General features: G+C 47.6%; 1 protein-coding gene across 3 annotated transcripts in view; it reads right to left on the reverse strand.

Moving 5' to 3' along the window:
* LOC135901907 (uncharacterized) overlaps positions 1 to 17,306 on the reverse strand; it is a 368,968-nt gene that overhangs the window by 164,521 nt on the left and 187,141 nt on the right. For all 3 annotated transcript variants that reach the window (XM_065431728.2, XM_065431725.2, XM_070525171.1), the window contains exon 13: positions 9,795 to 9,836. In XM_065431728.2, coding sequence (XP_065287800.1) covers positions 9,795 to 9,836 — 42 coding nt within the window. The remainder of the gene's footprint in view (positions 1 to 9,794; positions 9,837 to 17,306) is intronic.

Below are 17,306 nucleotides of genomic sequence, written 5' to 3' on the forward strand. Positions count from 1 at the left end.
AGGAACAAGGAGCGACTCTCCCTCACCCCTTCGCCCTAACCCTATACGGACACTATAAAAGTTTTCTCCCACTCTCTATCTCTCTCTCACACACACACACCAATTAACGACTAAACTTTCTTAATAAACCATGCATACAGGTGGCATGAAGCTGTATCCCGCGAAAGCTTGGTTTAGGCTAACTCGACGCGAGCCGGTTAGAAGACCGGCTGATGCCAAGCGACGCGACTGAGGATTTTGTGCAATGCAACGAAACAGTCGGGAGAGACATTGCATCTTTCGCAGTCGGTCTCACTAGAGTGTGCTTGACAGGGGGAGTAGGTCCACGGCAGGCTCCCGGTGAGGCTTTCTTTATTGGAAAGTTGGTAGCGCCACCGTAGCCTGCATCCGAGGTAAGCGGATCCGCGCGCAGGCTGGCCGGACGCTCGGAGCATCTATACCGCAGCTACATCGAGCTTAGACAGGCGTTTCACTCTGCTGCGTTTAGTTTCGATACTCGGTGGGTGAAACAGTGATTTTATTCCTCACCGACCCGTAGTGAATAAAATGGAGAAGGAGTGACGGAAATGACGCAAACGACGCAAACGACGCAACAACGATGGCGCGTCGAGAAGATGACAGCGACTCACTCATCCCACGAACTGACCTCGCCTCAGTCAATGGGCGCAGCTGAAATTTTCGCTTTACTTTTCTTTTTTTGGAAGGGGGGGGGGCGCATCACTCTCGGCGCTTGCCGAGGCGTGAGCTGAACCCACTCTCCCATTCCAGTACATTGCAGGTAAAACCTAACTCACGGTGACGCTCCCTCCGCCTGTCATGCTAGTATTTTAGCCTCTCCGCACACATAAGATATTCTATTGAATATCAATGACGTAGGCGCGAGGAGCACCGTCACTAGCGCCATCTTGCAACATTGAGTTTAAGAAAGCACCCCAATATTCAAACGACTACTTAGCAGGTAGGGCAAGGGCATAGGTAGCAACATAATAGTAATGGTTCCCTTCTCTTGTCTAGATGCGAACATCATAAAAAAAAAAGGTTTTGAAGCTTCGTGGCTGAACAAACCATCACTAGGTGTCATTACCTGGGCTTAAGCTTCTGTCCATGCCTGCGCCGTTTCGATATTCCGTTAACTGCAGTGCCCATACGGACAGGTTGTGTATTGAAGCCGACGATCGGATTTCGACCCAACCACCCGACTCATTTCGACGTTATCGGGCCTCTGTATAGAGGCACTATCAACACTGCTCCAACAGCGCTACATACACGATCACGCGAACCCTTTACTGTATAAGACATATACAGAAACACTAGCGTAAACAGCATTCGTGTTATACTACGAGAATAAGCGAGCAATAGCAGTGATCATCGAGCTTCAGTGTACATACTGGAGCCCACACAGCCTCGTAATATAGCCACATTGCTGCCTTTAGCGACCACAGTAGCCAAGCTGGAGGGTTCTTCCGATCGGGACGAATATTCCAATAGGAGCAAGCAGCTCAGTGCAATCGAACGATAGCGGTGACCTAGTTTTACATAGCAAACTTGCAGTGAAACCTCCACTGCTGGTTGTGTAGTGCAAGCAAATGTCGATTTTCTTTCTGACTCCCCGCGGAAAGTGCCTTTGAGTGCCCGGGCATAAAGCAGAAGAAATAAGAGATGAGGCGAGGGGTGGGGGTGAGAGGGGGGGGGGGATGGGTTGAAGGGGGCGTTTCGAAAAGCCATGCCTGCTGCGCACTTCAATACAAGTCGCTCGCCAAAATCCGCGCAGTTCAATGCCCGCGATATCGGCGCAGACGTTGAAGACAGCGGACCAAGACCGCCACACCATGCGGGTTGGACAGCGCGGTATGGGATTCTCACATTCACGCGCTCTTACACCGTGTTTTACAAAACTCCCTTAGTCGCTCACGGCGCTTAGCAGCCATCACGTTAAGAGTTGGGTCTCTGCGCTGGCCATGGTCTCCTGCAAGCCTTGCAAGCCATGCTTTTATCGCTGCCAAAGACTGCCCTGTCTGTAACAGACGTGTGTTTAAAGTACTAAAACCACGCATGCAGGGAAGGTGAATCGCGAATGTAAGTCTGTCGTCTGCTGCATGCTCGTTTAATCCTGATTATGTCCACTCGCAAGTCCCGTGTTGTCAAAACTCAAGCTTGCATTTACTCCGTTTTTCAGATAAGTAAAAAGGAGTGTTAAGAAGAACAACAGTTCAAACATGTCCATCTACACTGCTGTTAAATTAACCTAACAGCCTACCTAACGTGAACATTGCGGTGTGACCCAGTAGATAGAGGGCACTGGAAACAGTGCGTTTAGAAAAAAGCAGCAATTCGGTTTAGTTGCTCCCTGGTACAGGGAAACTGAGTAGCGCTCCAAGGGCAAGGACATACATAAGAACGCCATGTGTAGTCGTTATATCTGTCGTTGTCCTTTTAGGGCGACTCAGAGCCCGTATTCACAAAAGAAGTTCTTACGCTGAAAGCGTTCGTGGCAGCCAATAGTGATATAGGACATGTTATTAGCGAAGGCGATCAGCCAATTAAAAATAATACTTACGAACAAAAAAGTTCTGCGAACTCGGCCCCGGTTTCGCACTGTGCGGTTAAATATAGCTTCAAAATATGGCGCTTCTTTCCTCAGGGCAGCAGCGGATAAGCGCTTCTGCTGGCTTCAGCGATGATGCACGGTTTTATAAACAAAATTCTGTCGCCAAGCACTTGGAATTACTAAGGTGGATCATCCTGACCGGCTTACGTCTCAGCGTTCTTGGCTCGTTGCTTTGCAAATCTGGGTCCCTTACGCATAACTTGCGGCACATTTTACAGCTGCAGCGAGCTTTGTTAACAAGAAATGACAAGGAATGACGAATTTGCAATACAGGCCATGTGCTTCATTATTATATTAAATAAATAAATAATTTATTAATAAATTAATTAATGAAATCATGGCAGAAGTCAGACAATGCCAGCACAGAAAAGACATGCATCCGAGGCTGAGAAAACGGAACTAATGTCCTGACGGTACATCAGACCACTTTCCAACACGTATACGTCCCTCAGTGAACAAAGAAAACTTTGATTCAAGGGCACCATCAATTTTAACAGTGTGAACTATTCTTCACTCCGCAAATGCGGTAGCTTCGATGCTGGTGCACGTTTTTGTAAGGACCAAATGTGCGACGCAAGGCCACCGCGAATAACGTAATTCAATCCCAGCACACCACTTTCTTATTTTTCGTGTTAGCGATGTATGTTTGGTTCTCTGGCGTAAGACTCACCACCTTGTGCGTACATACTCGTGCGTACCCTATATGGGCGTCAGGAACGTTCGTACAACAGCATGTGCACGCTCTGCCGAGAACGTGACTCCGGCGCCTATCGCGGGGATTTTGGGGTGAATAAGTAATGAAGGGAACGTTGAAATATGAGGTGCAAAGATGCACACGCCTTGGGGAATGAAAGCGTGCCCCTGCTTCTTGCCAGGCTCTGCGATAGTACCAAGCTTGCAGAGGAAGTTACTAACGCCCGGAGATAGAATTGAATATCCAGTGAGGGAAGCTAAAGGAAAACGTGTTCATGCTCAGATTCCAAACTGCATGCACAAGATGCGATTACGAAAACAGAGCCACAAGAAGACATATATATATATATATATATATATATATATATATATATATATATATATATATATATATATATATATATATATATATATATATATATATATATATATATATATATATATATATATGCTTCTATATACACAGCATCGATATAATCGTAATAACGCAGAAGTTGTTGTGTTACCCCGCGACGTAAGTTTGTGTCGCACTGAAGGAGAGCGACACACATCCAGAGGTATATGCCCAGTGACACATAGCCACGATGGCATCAACAAGGTTCAGTGAAGAAATGCACATAGCCAGCAATGGCACGCGCCCACAGAAGTGACCCACAAGAATGCTTCGCATTAAAAAGAAAGAAAGCCCTCATCTTCCGGCCGCGTATGGAGGACGCAGTATAGATACCGTTGAAGTGAGAAATGGATCCTCGCGATGATTCTAGAGGCTGGACACATACCTGCTGGGGACCGTGCTTACAGCGTCCCCTCCAAAGCATGTCATAGAGACTTCAGAATACACTTACTTTAGTATGTGGCTGTTTGGTCCTCCTTAATTTTAAATAAGAAACAGAAGAAAGGGTGCGCACATGAAGTTGCGTTACGTGTGATGCGAATAATTCGTATTCGCTTAGTGTAAGCAATACGTAGAATACGTAGGCTCGATCAGCAATGCAATACTAATATTGAGAGAGAGAGAAAGAGAGAGAGAGAGAGAGAGAGAGAGAGAGAGAGAGAGAGAGAGCTATGTTTTCACCGTTTTTTTATGATATGAGGTAATGACGGAGAAGCATACTGACCAGCGTACCTAAAGAAAAAGCCATAATTTATAAAATCAAGGTAGCTTGAGCATTATGTCGTAGCTTATATTAAAAAAACGAAAAATAAAAAAATTAACAAGAAATATTGCGCCGAATACTTCTAACTTATAATTTTCGAGAAAGAATACACACTTCTGGTCTCCGAGTGAAAAGGTGAAGCGCATCCGAGTGAAAAAAATACAAAAAAGGCGCAGAAGAGTAGCACAAGAACTAAGCTCATGTAAGCATTTCTCGAACAGCGGTGAACGTAGAGTATTTCGCCTGTTGGGTTCTCTGGAAATATGTCTTTCTTTTTTTTTCTCCTTTTCTATTTTCTTCGGTGAAAAAAAAAATGGCCATGCGCGTAAATCTCCAGACGTGCGTCTACACTACACAAGATTACACAGCGACAAAAGACAAAGCGTCAGCCGCGTGCCAAGTCCACGTGAAATCCGATGTCAGCGCGCGTGTGGATGAGCTACGAGTCGCACAAGAGCGCAAACGCCCACCCGCGGCCATTTCATTTATTTGTTTATTTATTATTTTTTGCCAACCTGACACTGTTCACACCCATTCGCCTACACATTCCCTCCTAAACAACGCACGCCCTTCTTGCTTACACGGAAAACACTTTTCGTTTTCTTTCTGCCGTCTTTCCGCTGCATAGAGAAGTTACTTCCTCGTGGGAGCTATACTGTTAACTCCCGTGAAACAAAAAGGCGCCATGTTTAACCAAGTAGTGCGTCGCTTTATGCGATAAATCAAAGCGGTGAATCGCAGTTCACCCTTACCCAAAGTCCCGCCTAGGGATCTCCAGCCGTATCCGTCTCGCCGCCCGGGCCATTTTACACGAGGGCAAATCTTGCTGGTTGTGAAACATTGTGTCCGGCTGTCACGTGCTTTCAGGGTGAAGACTTATATATAACGGGATTACTTGTGTTCTCTTTTATTAAAGCGCGAGCACTACAGGAATATTTAGGTACTTCAGAAGGGGCCGAAGTTAAAGAGAAAGGGACGAGAGGCAACGAATTTTTTTTACTTCAATTGGAAATGTTTCAAATATTTAGTACTTCGCAGCCGAGTGTCGTTTTTCTACGTGTGGGAAGCATTTGGTCGCAACAACTTTCAAAGTATGTCGGTGCTACGTTAAAGGGCCCATCACCTGGCCCCATTGCAAGTTTTCGTTATACACTGGAAGCTGTAAGGTGCCGTTTAGGTAGTGTTTTACCGCAGTGATTTTTCAAATTGCTACTTTATTACCGTACACGGGAGAAGTTGAAATGTCGCGTTGCCATGCAGCCAGCTGGGTGAGCTTCCCTGCAAACGTAGGCATTCTTCCCTTTTCCTCGAAAAAATTCCGGAAGCGGCGTTATCGTCCTGCATTCTCCCATATCGCAGACGAGTGTCCAGGCGACGTTACGTCACGAGCCTCGCCATGAGTGAGTGAGTGAGTGAGTGAGTGAGTGAGTGAGTGAGTGAGTGAGTGCGTGAGTGAGTGAGTGAGTGAGTGAGTGAGTGAGTGCGTGAGTGAGTGAGTGAGTGAGTGAGTGAGTGAGTGAGTGAGTGAGTGAGTGAGTGAGTGAGTGAGTGAGTGAGTGAGTGAGTGAGTGAGTGAGTGAGTGAGTGAGTGAGTGAGTGAGTGAGTGAGTGAGTGAGTGAGTGAGTGAGTGAGTAAACGTTTATTTATTCCAGCAAAACACGATAAAACGCGCACCCGGCTAATCCCACGACGGGACTGGCAGGTCTAGGACGCCGACGCGATCGCGGGCGCGCTGGACGGCGAGGATCTGGTCCTCAAAGACGGGACTTCGCAGTAGCGCGTCCCACTCTTCCTTGGTGGACTTCGGGCTCAGCGACCCGCACTCCCAGAGCATATGAGGCAAAGTAGCAAGCTCACCACAGGCCACACAAGAACAATTCGGATAAATCTCGGGATATGTGCTGTTAAGGGACGCCGGATTTGGATAGGAGTTCGCTTGCAGGAGCCTGAGTGTGACCGCCTGCGGCCTGCTTAGCTTGGAGTGAGGCGGCGGGCAAACCCTTCTCTCTAGGTAAAAGAATTTAGTAAGTTCATTGAGCGCGGTAGAAGCGTCTCTGTGTATTTCTTTTTATCTTCCTCTTCTTGCTGTGGCGTGGCGCACTTCGAGAGACGTTATTGCGCGTTCTGCATTGAACGATTTACAGGAACCACGAGCCGTAATCGGTGACGTGGCAGGCTGTGCGTCTTACGTAGCAGCATTTGTGCGTGTGACGTTGACTCCTACAGAAACGCGGCTATACCTCGAGATGAAGGAGGTGCGGCCTTGTGCTTGGAAATTTCGGCTGCTTTATCACCGTGGATGTGCAGCCGCTTGAAACATTACCGACACGATTGCCACCATGGGAACTGAGCTCCATGCTTGTCTGTTTGCCGAACCCAAACGTCGTGACGGGCGCTTTAATGGCCCTTGTTGATTGAGTATACAAAAGAGGGAGGGCCCTCCCGAGCTCAAGTACGTTATCCATCCGGCTGCGGATACCTATGACGAATCTGAATTCTCCCACGGCATCGTGAATGCTAAGCTAGTCGTCATTGCCTGTACCGAAAATTAAACTGCGCTTAAGACGCTGACATATAAATCATCCGCAAGTAGCTTTAAATATTCCCTGATTCTTTTATTTCTTCGGCATGCAAGAAATTTTTTTACCCCTCTTTTTTTGCTACTTTGACTGTATGACTGTATTTTTGCACCATGACTGTTGATGGTGCAGCCACCTTTTCCTTGCTTCAAGAGCTGTCAGGCGCATTACAACGATACCGACGACACAACACACAAAAAAGACACCATTAGGAGCAGTTCATTGCACCTGCCGTGGTGTATGCGTTAGCGAACTAAGAAGAACCGCTAACGTAATTCAGCGCAGAAAACATGGGCGCAACAAACGAAGTAAATTCCAAGCAGGTATGTTGAACAATCCGAGAAAAACAGGGGGGCTCACAGGACCAATGAAAGACAAAGGAACACTGGCGCTGGTATTTCATTGGCCCTGTTGCTGCGCCGTTTTTCGCTGGACGTTGGACAAACAACCACTCCAACTTTGAACTCTTGCATAGGAAACGGCAAAAAAGATAGTGCGAGGCATTTCGAATGCGTCGAATATTTAGTCTCTCACTTGCTCGTACACAGGAGCTCCGAGAACGCGACGATAAAGCGGCTGCTCGCCTGAATAACAATATCCAAATGCTCCATACAGGAAAAAAAAAACAAAGAAAAACAGAAAAGGGTGATGATGGAGCACACAAATGCACAACAATGTTCCGACGCCCGGGAGACCGCAGAAAACATTCACAAGCGGTGCTTCAGAAAAAAAAAAGGGGGGGGGGGGGAGGGTGTGGCTATAAAACAAGCCAAGCCCACGCGGGCCCTATGCGGCGCTGAGGGGAGAAAAAGAAAAAAAAAAGCAGGTGGTTGGTGTTTGCTCGTATTTCTGACAAAGCCGTGGCGCGCGGGCGCGGGAAGAGCGAAATCTGGGCACTTTTGCGGGTTCCGTGTCGTTTAACTCGGCGCATAATCAAATTTAGCCGGAGAGCGAAGCCGCCTGGAAACCGCGATATGCAAAGCATTCTGCAACGCCGCGCGCGCGCACGGGGTGCCACGAGAGGTGTGCAATATGCACGCTCTCCCTCTCTCTCTCTTCGCGCTCTCCCCTCAAATTGCCGAAAGCTCTCGCATTTGGCGTGCGTATGCAGTGCAAAGGGAGATCTCCTCGGGTAAGTATGCGGTGCGGTGGCTAAGGCCTAAGGCGCGCTATAGCTTCAATTCTGCATTTTGGTGAAAGTATTGCACTATATTGTAAGCCATATTTCAGTGAAATATCGACGACAGCGATGTTTTCTGAGTGCATTTCAAGATTCCAATTCCGTGACCTTATTGTTACCTCTATTTAAAAAAAAAAAGAGGAAGCAGTATGTTGTATGCGTATATCACATCATGGGCCCAAGCTCCGCCCTTACGAATGTTTTATAGAAAGTCTATAGACAGTCTATAGACGTCTATAGACTGTCTATAGACTTTCTATAAAATTTTTTGTAAGGGATATATATGCATGCAATTAATTAAACAGGACAGGGGCCCACAGGAAAATGGAGTGTTAATATGATTAAACAGTCGATCAAGAGATTGATCAAATGATGTTTCAACGAAGATATCTGTCCTCATCGAGGCCTTCAACATATCATTTTTTTAAATAATTTTTTCTTTATATATACAAATAGAAGGGGGGGGAGAGGTGTCGCTAGTTTTTTCCTGATGTGGGACTGGCAAGCGCTTTCGTCCAAACGCGTACACCACTGTTGATCATCAGGCACCGGAGTTCATTGTCCCGTACAGGAATAGCCCAGCTAGCCATAAGCGCGTATAGCAGTTTCTGAGCGAAACAACAACTCTTCGCTAAACGACAAGCAGCCGGCACCCCATTCGTGCGCGAACTGTCGAAAATCTTACGCTAAATACTAGCTAACACGCAGTTGCTAGATTTCGTCGAGAATGACGGTACTCTACAGAGCAAATTTGTTGAAAGGCGGGCACCGCCGAGTACGACGCATCGTACCTGGACAACCTTAGAAGTTGTCGTCAACGCATCCTTCTTTTAATTTATTTAGCGCACTTTTGGCGCGCTTTAGAGAAAACTGCCGGCGCCTCGTACTAGCTGGCTGGGGCTCTCTCAAATATCCGCTGTGAATATCACGCAGAAGTATACCACAGGAAAGAGGGCAGGGGGACTACCCTCATTGAGGCCGACCGGTCCGTCACTGTCGTTTATACAGCAACTGCTCGCGCTACAGCGTAGACCTCGCGCGATGAATGCGCTTCATTCCTGCGTACTTAATTAGCGGGCGCCAACGCCATCCGCACTCCAGGCAACTTATACGAGCGACGCCGAAGCCCCGACAAAGCGCGTTTCTTTGCCTCGTGTTTCCCACTTTGTCTGTACGGCAGCGTGTGCCTTCGGGTGGCCATTGTCGACTCGGACCCCGCCGCGCGACGTAGACAAAAGGTTTGCCGACAAGCGGGTGCGCGCGAAGTTTGGGAAGCACTCGGAGTGGAGGAACTGGGTGGGCCGAACGGTGCTGTCGCTTGCAGTTTCCTACTTTCCTGTGCAAACAACGTGAGTGGATTGCGAGCTAGAGAGAAAAGGCGAGATAGGCAGCATCGCTGGGGAAGCAAGATTTCGGCAGTAGGACAGCGCCCCCCTCCAACAGTTAACACAGCTGCCGCCAGAGGGAAGACGCTGGGCTACGCCCATCGCACCTTCCTTCTCAATTCTACCACATCCCCTTTGGTGCAGCACCCAGCATGCGCGAGACAGATTGCTGGAAAAGAGGGATTACTTACCGTACCCAGCTGTAAGCGACCGTGCGCCTGGGCCAGCTCCATCTGCGCAGAGAGAAAGAGGCGCACTCTTGAATGGTATACTGGTGGATTATGCGGCCACGGTCTTACTCCAACCCACTATCTGGAAAGCCGGACTTGTGCCTGCTCACATCAGTGCAACTTTCCTTGGGAAAACGGTGGGCTACACTCTAACAACAGTGCGGGTGTTGTCAACTCCGTTTGGGCACGTAAATGCACTTTTCGTGTTTAACTGCGTCTTAACATGTTCGTGCATTCCGCGGTAGAGAACGCTCACGCTGCTCGTGCCTCGACAGTACTAACCGGGCCAGCGAATAATCAAAGCGCTGTGGGAAGGCTAGGTATGGGTGCGCGATTAAATTTTAAAAAATACGAAAACTACGATCTGATACAGTACTGAGAGACGAGTACCTTTAAAAATCGAGTGGCCTAGTACGGTATCTACTTCGAAAAATGACTGAGGAATTTAGAGGAGAAGAGATTGGTGGTTAAGTTTTCGATGTACCTATGGAGGGGGGGGGGGGGGGGGGGCTTATATTGAAGGGGACGATCAAGGAAACTGGGCAGTAAATACTACGTTGACAACATGGGCAGCGGCAATGAAGAAGGGCTTAAACATAAAGTTAGAGATGTAGAAACAGCATATACTGAATAGGTGCGATGCCGAATGAGCCAGTGATGGAACTAGTGCAATCGGCGTGAGATCTAAAGTGGAAACTTCGAGATAAGTTCTACACATTTGTGTCAGAATGTCGCACTATCTGCCTAGAGGTCGATGATGGTGCACTAACCCTATTCGAGGCCTGGCCTTCCTCTTTGATATTATATAGAATGGCTGAATAAATCTGCGCTAGACACTAGAAAAACGTGGCAGGAGCGTCGGTAGCCCAAAGGCAGGAAACAAAATGCGCAGTTTAGGGCAAGACATTTCTGTAAGGTTCGATGGTTTGTTAGCCCACATTTCTCGTGCATGCAGTAAAGCTTAGTTCCCATTTGTTGGGCCGTCTGTCTGGCGCTATCTAGCATTGGCCGAGAGTTTTTGGGTCCTTCATGTTTCGCGCGTGGAAGTCACAGATGAGAACTGTTTTGCATACTTTCATAGAAGTGCGACGTGTAATCACTCTGTAGCCGGTTTCAAAGCATGGAACAGCCCTAATTGAACATTTCACTCACATTGAGCCTCACTAAGCTCCTGCTACAAATGCGTGAAGAAATTGGAAACACAACAACGTACTACGCGGATGATATGTGTAGCAGGCGCCACTGCGTTTGGGTGTTAGCGTAGCTGAAGTTGCATATCGACGGATAGCCTCCACTCGCATTCTGATTGGCCAGCGACGAGTGACGGTGCGTTTTGGAGTGTGGCTAAAACCGATGTCGTAGAGGCTAGGCTTCGTCCGTCATTTGTTGCAGAAATTGATCATCAGTCAACGAGAAGAGCTGAAAGAAGGGGCAGCATGTGACGAACCCTCACCAGAACACGCGCAGGCCATTTTACTTTTGAGCAGTGCGTAAAAAGGCGCGACATCTTAAAATATATTTAACTGACTGGTTGTTATGGTTGGTGATTTGACAAGACCTCGCTTATTAACTCCGTGACATTTGGCCGGTGGAGGCGTGGGGGGTACGTAGATGGTACAACCGCCGTGGCCTATACCTCAGGCACAAACCAAGCGAGTATAGCTCGATGTTGCTTGCACCTGTACACGTACGTACCAGCGGTCGCCTTCAGGGGCTCCAGCCACAGAATGGTCTGAGCGACCTGAGCGTGCGAGGCCGATGAATGCACCCCGTTCCACGGTTACCGCTCCAGCGCAGTGCATCGCCAATCAATCACGGGCGCCAGATTCGTTTCTTGGAGGCGCTTTTGAAGGCGCCGTCGACTGACTTGACCACTTCGAGCGAATAGTCAACTTTAACGACTGGACCCAAGAGCGCAAGCTACGCACAGCGCATTTCGCTTGTGGTTCTCGAACCACAAGGCGACGTTGACAGCGTGGGACGAATTTCCTCGGCAGTTTCTCAACGCCTATGCCACCGCGGACAGAAAGGACAGAGCAGAGACTGCGATCCAGACAAGGGTTCGAAGCCCGAATGATAGCTTGATCACTAATGAGGAAGACATGGCCCGGCTCTTCAGACGTACGGACGCCTCCACGACTGAAGATAAGGAAGTTCGTTACCCAGGGCGAGGTGCGAGCCAATTGCGCGTCAAAAATACGCCAATCATCAAGTTACTCGCTGTAGAAGTCAAACAATCATGTTTTCTCGTCCTGACGTTAAAAACATGGAGGAAATTGCCGCACTATTTCTAGCTGCAGTGGCACACGCATACGTCGGCTCAGTAGCCATCGCTTCACTGTAGAGGAAAGATGTCTGAGAGTACAGGCCCAATTAGGCGAGAATTAGCCTTTAGGGGGGTTACAACAGCGTACAGGATATGACAAATCAGTTTTGTGGGAGTTCGCAGGGTGGTAGCCGCACGAAGCTATAAAGCAAACTCATACGGGTTTCTGAAACACACTGCTGCGCAGTCGGAGAAAAATCCGTCAGGAATCGAACACGGGACAAAAGCCAGGAAGCTGGTTTGCTTTGCTGGTCAGTTCTTGCTGTAGTCGCGTCTCACCGGCTAACAAATGTTAAACGTTATCGCTCGGCGCAGCAAGCGCCTGCATGTATCGGAAGTTTGGCTAATACTACCGATGGTTCTATCCGTTGCCTGTTGTCACCGAACCTTGTGTAATCTGGTTGTATGCGCGACGCGAACTGTGTAGTACATTTTGGAGGGCACGCAGGCGTTATAGCGATCATGCTGGAATCTTCGACGGGTCACGTATTTCAGCCGACGCGCTCGACCCTGCTGATCAGTGTTTCGACGATCGTCGACTGTGCTCGTCGCTATCGTTGTGCATGACTGTAGCTAGTTTTTCCTGGCCACAGGTTCGCCCAATAAAGAGCTACTTTTGGAATTCACAGTTTTCGCTACTGTGTCCTTCACCGTCACTACAACGTGACAATACCGTTCAGGCCTCACGCCTGTAACAATATGTGCCCGGTATAGAAGTTCAGGAGCAAATTTATCACGATCCACCGTTTTCGCTACTGAGTCCTTCGCTGTCACTACAACGTGACAGTGTTCAGGCATCACGCCTGCAACAATATGTGCCCCGTATAGAAGTTCGGGAGCAAATTTATCACGATCCACAGTTTTCGCTACTGAGTCCTTCACTGTCACTACAATGTGACAGTGTTCAGGCATCACGCCTGCAACAATATGTGCCCCGTATAGAAGTTCGGGAGCAAATTTATCACGATCCACAGTTTTCGCTACTGAGTCCTTCACTGTCACTACAATGTGACAGTGTTCAGGCATCGCGCCTGCAACAATATGTGCCACGTATAGAAGTTCGGAGCACATTTACAGTGCGGTTCCCCAACTACCACATGCAAGCACGTGCTGCGAGTGGTAGTTAAGAACGCGCTGCCCGCGCGTGCAGCTACCACAGTAACACGTGCATTGCCTTTCCACAGCGAGCTCGCTTTGTCATGCCCTCTTGGAGCGGCTTTAGTTCTGCATCGTTTGTACAGTTTTAAGGGCATTCTTATTTACTATGACGAACGAAAGTTCCTTTCGTTCCGATTCGACAGCCATCCTGCACCCGCGCACCCGTCCGCTTTACGAGCGCTAATTGGCTGACGCGGCCTTTCACTCACTCGGCACGGGTCGCGATTTGCGTGGGGCCATAATTAGCCCGGTAGCCCGGCGATCGCTAATTATCGCAAATGCACGCGTCAGCGGAACACGTGCTGCGGATGAAGCCACGCAACTGCTGACACGGTACCACACGAGCAAAGTGCACGAGGCTCGAAAGGGGGATTATAGAGCAAGCCACGGGCAAATTTCTGCTGTTTTCGCGTTACTGAAAAGTTCCCGCGAAAACCACAAAACGCGTGTGAACCCTCGCATTTGCAACTGCCCCCGACTTTCTATACGGTACTTCTCGCGGACGCACCCTTTGCAAACGCTGCAAAAGAACTTCGAAAAAGTTCTGACATCCGGTTAACCTGTCGTCGTTCTACGCAGTGAATGCATTTCGCACGACCTACTCGCAGAAAAAAAATAAACGCTCTCCTATGAAACGCGTTTAATCCTGTCATCACACCTGCCAATTTGGGAACATTAAAATTAATACAAATCGCGCAGACGCAACACCGGAAAGAAGCAAGGAGGTGGAGGGTACCACTCGTGTTATAATCCGATTAGCAATGTCTCGGAGCTTCACACGCTTTCAGGGCACAGTTAGTGCCTCTCTGTCAAACTCTTTTCCCGCCAACTTGGCTCAGTGCGTAGTCCGTGCTGTAACGGATGCCACACTGGCCTGCTTGCTCAGGGAACAGGGTTCGAAACCAACAGTCGCACAAACTTAGGTAACTGGGTATGTACCCCTCTTGGTTTAACCTCTTTGACGCCAACTTTAGTAACAGGGTGCGTACCACTGGATGCACCACCATTAATTGAGAAAAAAATGTCATGATACTTTCTCCGGCGCTGGACGGAATCAAACCTGCGTCATCTATAACACACGGAAAATACTGCATATGTTCACACACGCGCCATACGCGGACTTCGTGGCGGCGGCGCCAGATGGCGTAGCGTGTTCTGTGGAAAGCGCGAGTGGGGAACCCGGCTCGCGCTCGCTTCTGGCGGCAATACGGTGTGTCTCAAGCAGAGTTGTCCAGAGTGCAACCATCCATTCCACTCCCACTTCTGATTGCGGAGATTGGAAATCTCCGTCATTCCCCCTCCTTTTAACTCCTCGTAATGGCGAGAGTTGGGCCATTCCTATTCCTGTAGGATTGGCTGAGCCTGTCGATTCCATTCCTACAATTCCAGCAAATGAAACGGTTTCCCTTTCATTGGTAACTTTAATTGCGTTTTGGAAGTCTGTATTTATAGCAACAAATAAAGCCGCGTACGTTTTTCTCACAAGAACATACACGCTTTGTGACAATTATCTCTTTGCTGTAATCTCTGCAATGGTTAATCATTCGAGTAGGGAAAAGTACAAAAAAATCTTGCGCTGTGTCCCTCGTAATGGGTGAGAATAATTATTTTTTTAAAATAGGCAAGCAAAATTAAGATGGTCTGCAAGTAGAACACTGCTGTCGCAGTGAATGAGTTCATGAAAGAATGGCTGAAGTCTGCTGCCTTTTTTTTCTTTTCTTTTCGTGTTTACTGGCATATTAACGGGCGCAATTTCGAGCAAAATCTCTGAATGCCCGTTAGTGGTCAACCTGGACGGTCGACGGTGCGCAAAAAAAAACAAAAAAACATGGCGCACTTTTTAATTCGCCGAGGATTTATGTAGAATGCGACAGTTTGAGACATGGTCGTTTTTGGCTTGCGTTGCTTTGTCGTAGGTCAAGCATATGCTACCGCGCTCATTATTACCTACAACGCGAAAGCGCATGGTGAAGCGGTCGCAGGTTGTAGCTCTCATACAAAGCGCGATATCGCATACATACATACACACACACACACACACACACACACACACACACACACACACACACACACACGCGCGCACACACATACATACATACATACATACATACATACATACATACATACATACATACATACATACATACATACATACATACATACATACATACATACATACATACATACATACATACATAAATTGTGTTTTGCACAAAACGAGAGAGCGTGAGGTTAACATAAACTCTGAGGGGAAATAAGCCCACAGATATGTAAAGAAACCTACGAAACATTATGCGAATGGACGAAAGCTATGCAGTTTCAGTCAAAAGCATGGATGCGTCAACCTAAACGATATTGTTACGTGTAGCTATAGTGCCTAGAATATACTGGCTAGTGTGCCGTCCGCGGCCTCTCGGGTGGCACCAAATGCAATGAATGCCGGCGGCTGCCACTAGGGGCGCTGCAGTGCAGGTGGGTGCCGCGGCACCATCCGGTCTTCGTAGCCCGCCGTGTTTCCACAGCATCGGCAAGCGGGCTGCTGCGCGTTTTGTTTTTATTAAGCTGTAGCAGCAGCACAGTTCAAATGTGGGCAGCTGATTTATAAATCAGGGTTTGTTTCGATTACAACAGGCTTCTCTAGCGCTTGTCGCTTGCGTGAAAAGCGTGTGCTAGCTCAGCTGGGCTTCGAGCGGGGAAACTAGAGGGATTATAGGTGTAATAATTAAGGATTAGAGTGAATTAGAGTAGGCTTTACAAGGCTTTCGCCTTCGTACGTGTATATCTTCGGCTATAGCTAAGGACACTTGTTTTTTTTATTCTAGCGATGATGGCAGCGTAATCTTTTAAGGGTACGTTTCAGGTTACATTTTTCATTCTAATAAAGTAAAGGAATTCTAAGGTTACGTTACTGTTCTATTGATGTTATATTAATGCATAACCATTCAAAACCGCTGTAACCGATCATCTTTTGAAATGACTTGAATTTCTGTGTTCTTTCTTTTTATTTTATTTGCTGCTATTTCTGCCTACTATCTTATTGTTGTCCTCAAAGGTTTGAATGTTTTTGATGGTTTGTAAACCATGTACCCATCTCCTCATAATTCCCATTGGGCCCCGAGGATAGGATAATAAGCAAAAAAAAAATGCCTGTAAAATGGACTGCACGTGGTGTTCCGTGTACTATACATTTTTTTTATACCTGGTAAATACGTGCAGATTTCTTTTTATGTCTGATATACGTGAACAAAAATAGGAAACAGATATTTCATTTAAGCATAATAAAGATTTTATTCATGCGTAACAACAGTCAATCGCAGGCATATAAGACAGCCCTAGCTATGAGCTAATGCACACATACATGAATAGATCGCGCAGTGACGCAGTTTCAGGAGCTTCTGCCGTTGCCTTTGCGCTTCCCTCTCTTTGTTGATGCCTTTTACAAAAAAAAAAACGATACCTCAAGAAAACAAAGAACTTTGCAACTGCTGTCAAAAGCTGGTTTTTCATGCTCTGGGCACCCTGGTTGAGGAAAGGCCAGCTGTCTGCAGCTGACCTGAAAAATCAGCTATACTCGCTACATGTAACTTGTTTTTGCTGAAGAACACAGTAAAAGCATCTTCCTCGGCCTTCACAGCGGTTGACGTCTGGCTAAGATAGACAAGCAATGCCTCCATTGTCAAAATGGGAGGTACAATAATGAAGCAGCGTCTGTATACTAGCTTCAACTTTACTTACGCAAAGGAAGCCTGCACAATGTGGTCAAGAATTTTGGGCAGTAATCTATCGTGCAACATAACCTGCAGTATAGTAGATCAAAGCACTACTGCTCGTTTTTCCTTCTTTTCTTTTTTCCCCTGGCACTCAGGAACAGTAAGCTGAAAGCTTAGCAAACTCAGGATATCGTGGGTAACTATCGTGGGTATAGCTTAGGGTTTCAGGCGTGGTCACGATGGAAGAATACTTCCACCGTGGGCGTGTTTTATCGCGGG

This window comes from Dermacentor albipictus, chromosome 9 (assembly GCF_038994185.2).
Source record: "Dermacentor albipictus isolate Rhodes 1998 colony chromosome 9, USDA_Dalb.pri_finalv2, whole genome shotgun sequence".
In the NCBI taxonomy this organism is placed as follows: domain Eukaryota; kingdom Metazoa; phylum Arthropoda; class Arachnida; order Ixodida; family Ixodidae; genus Dermacentor; species Dermacentor albipictus.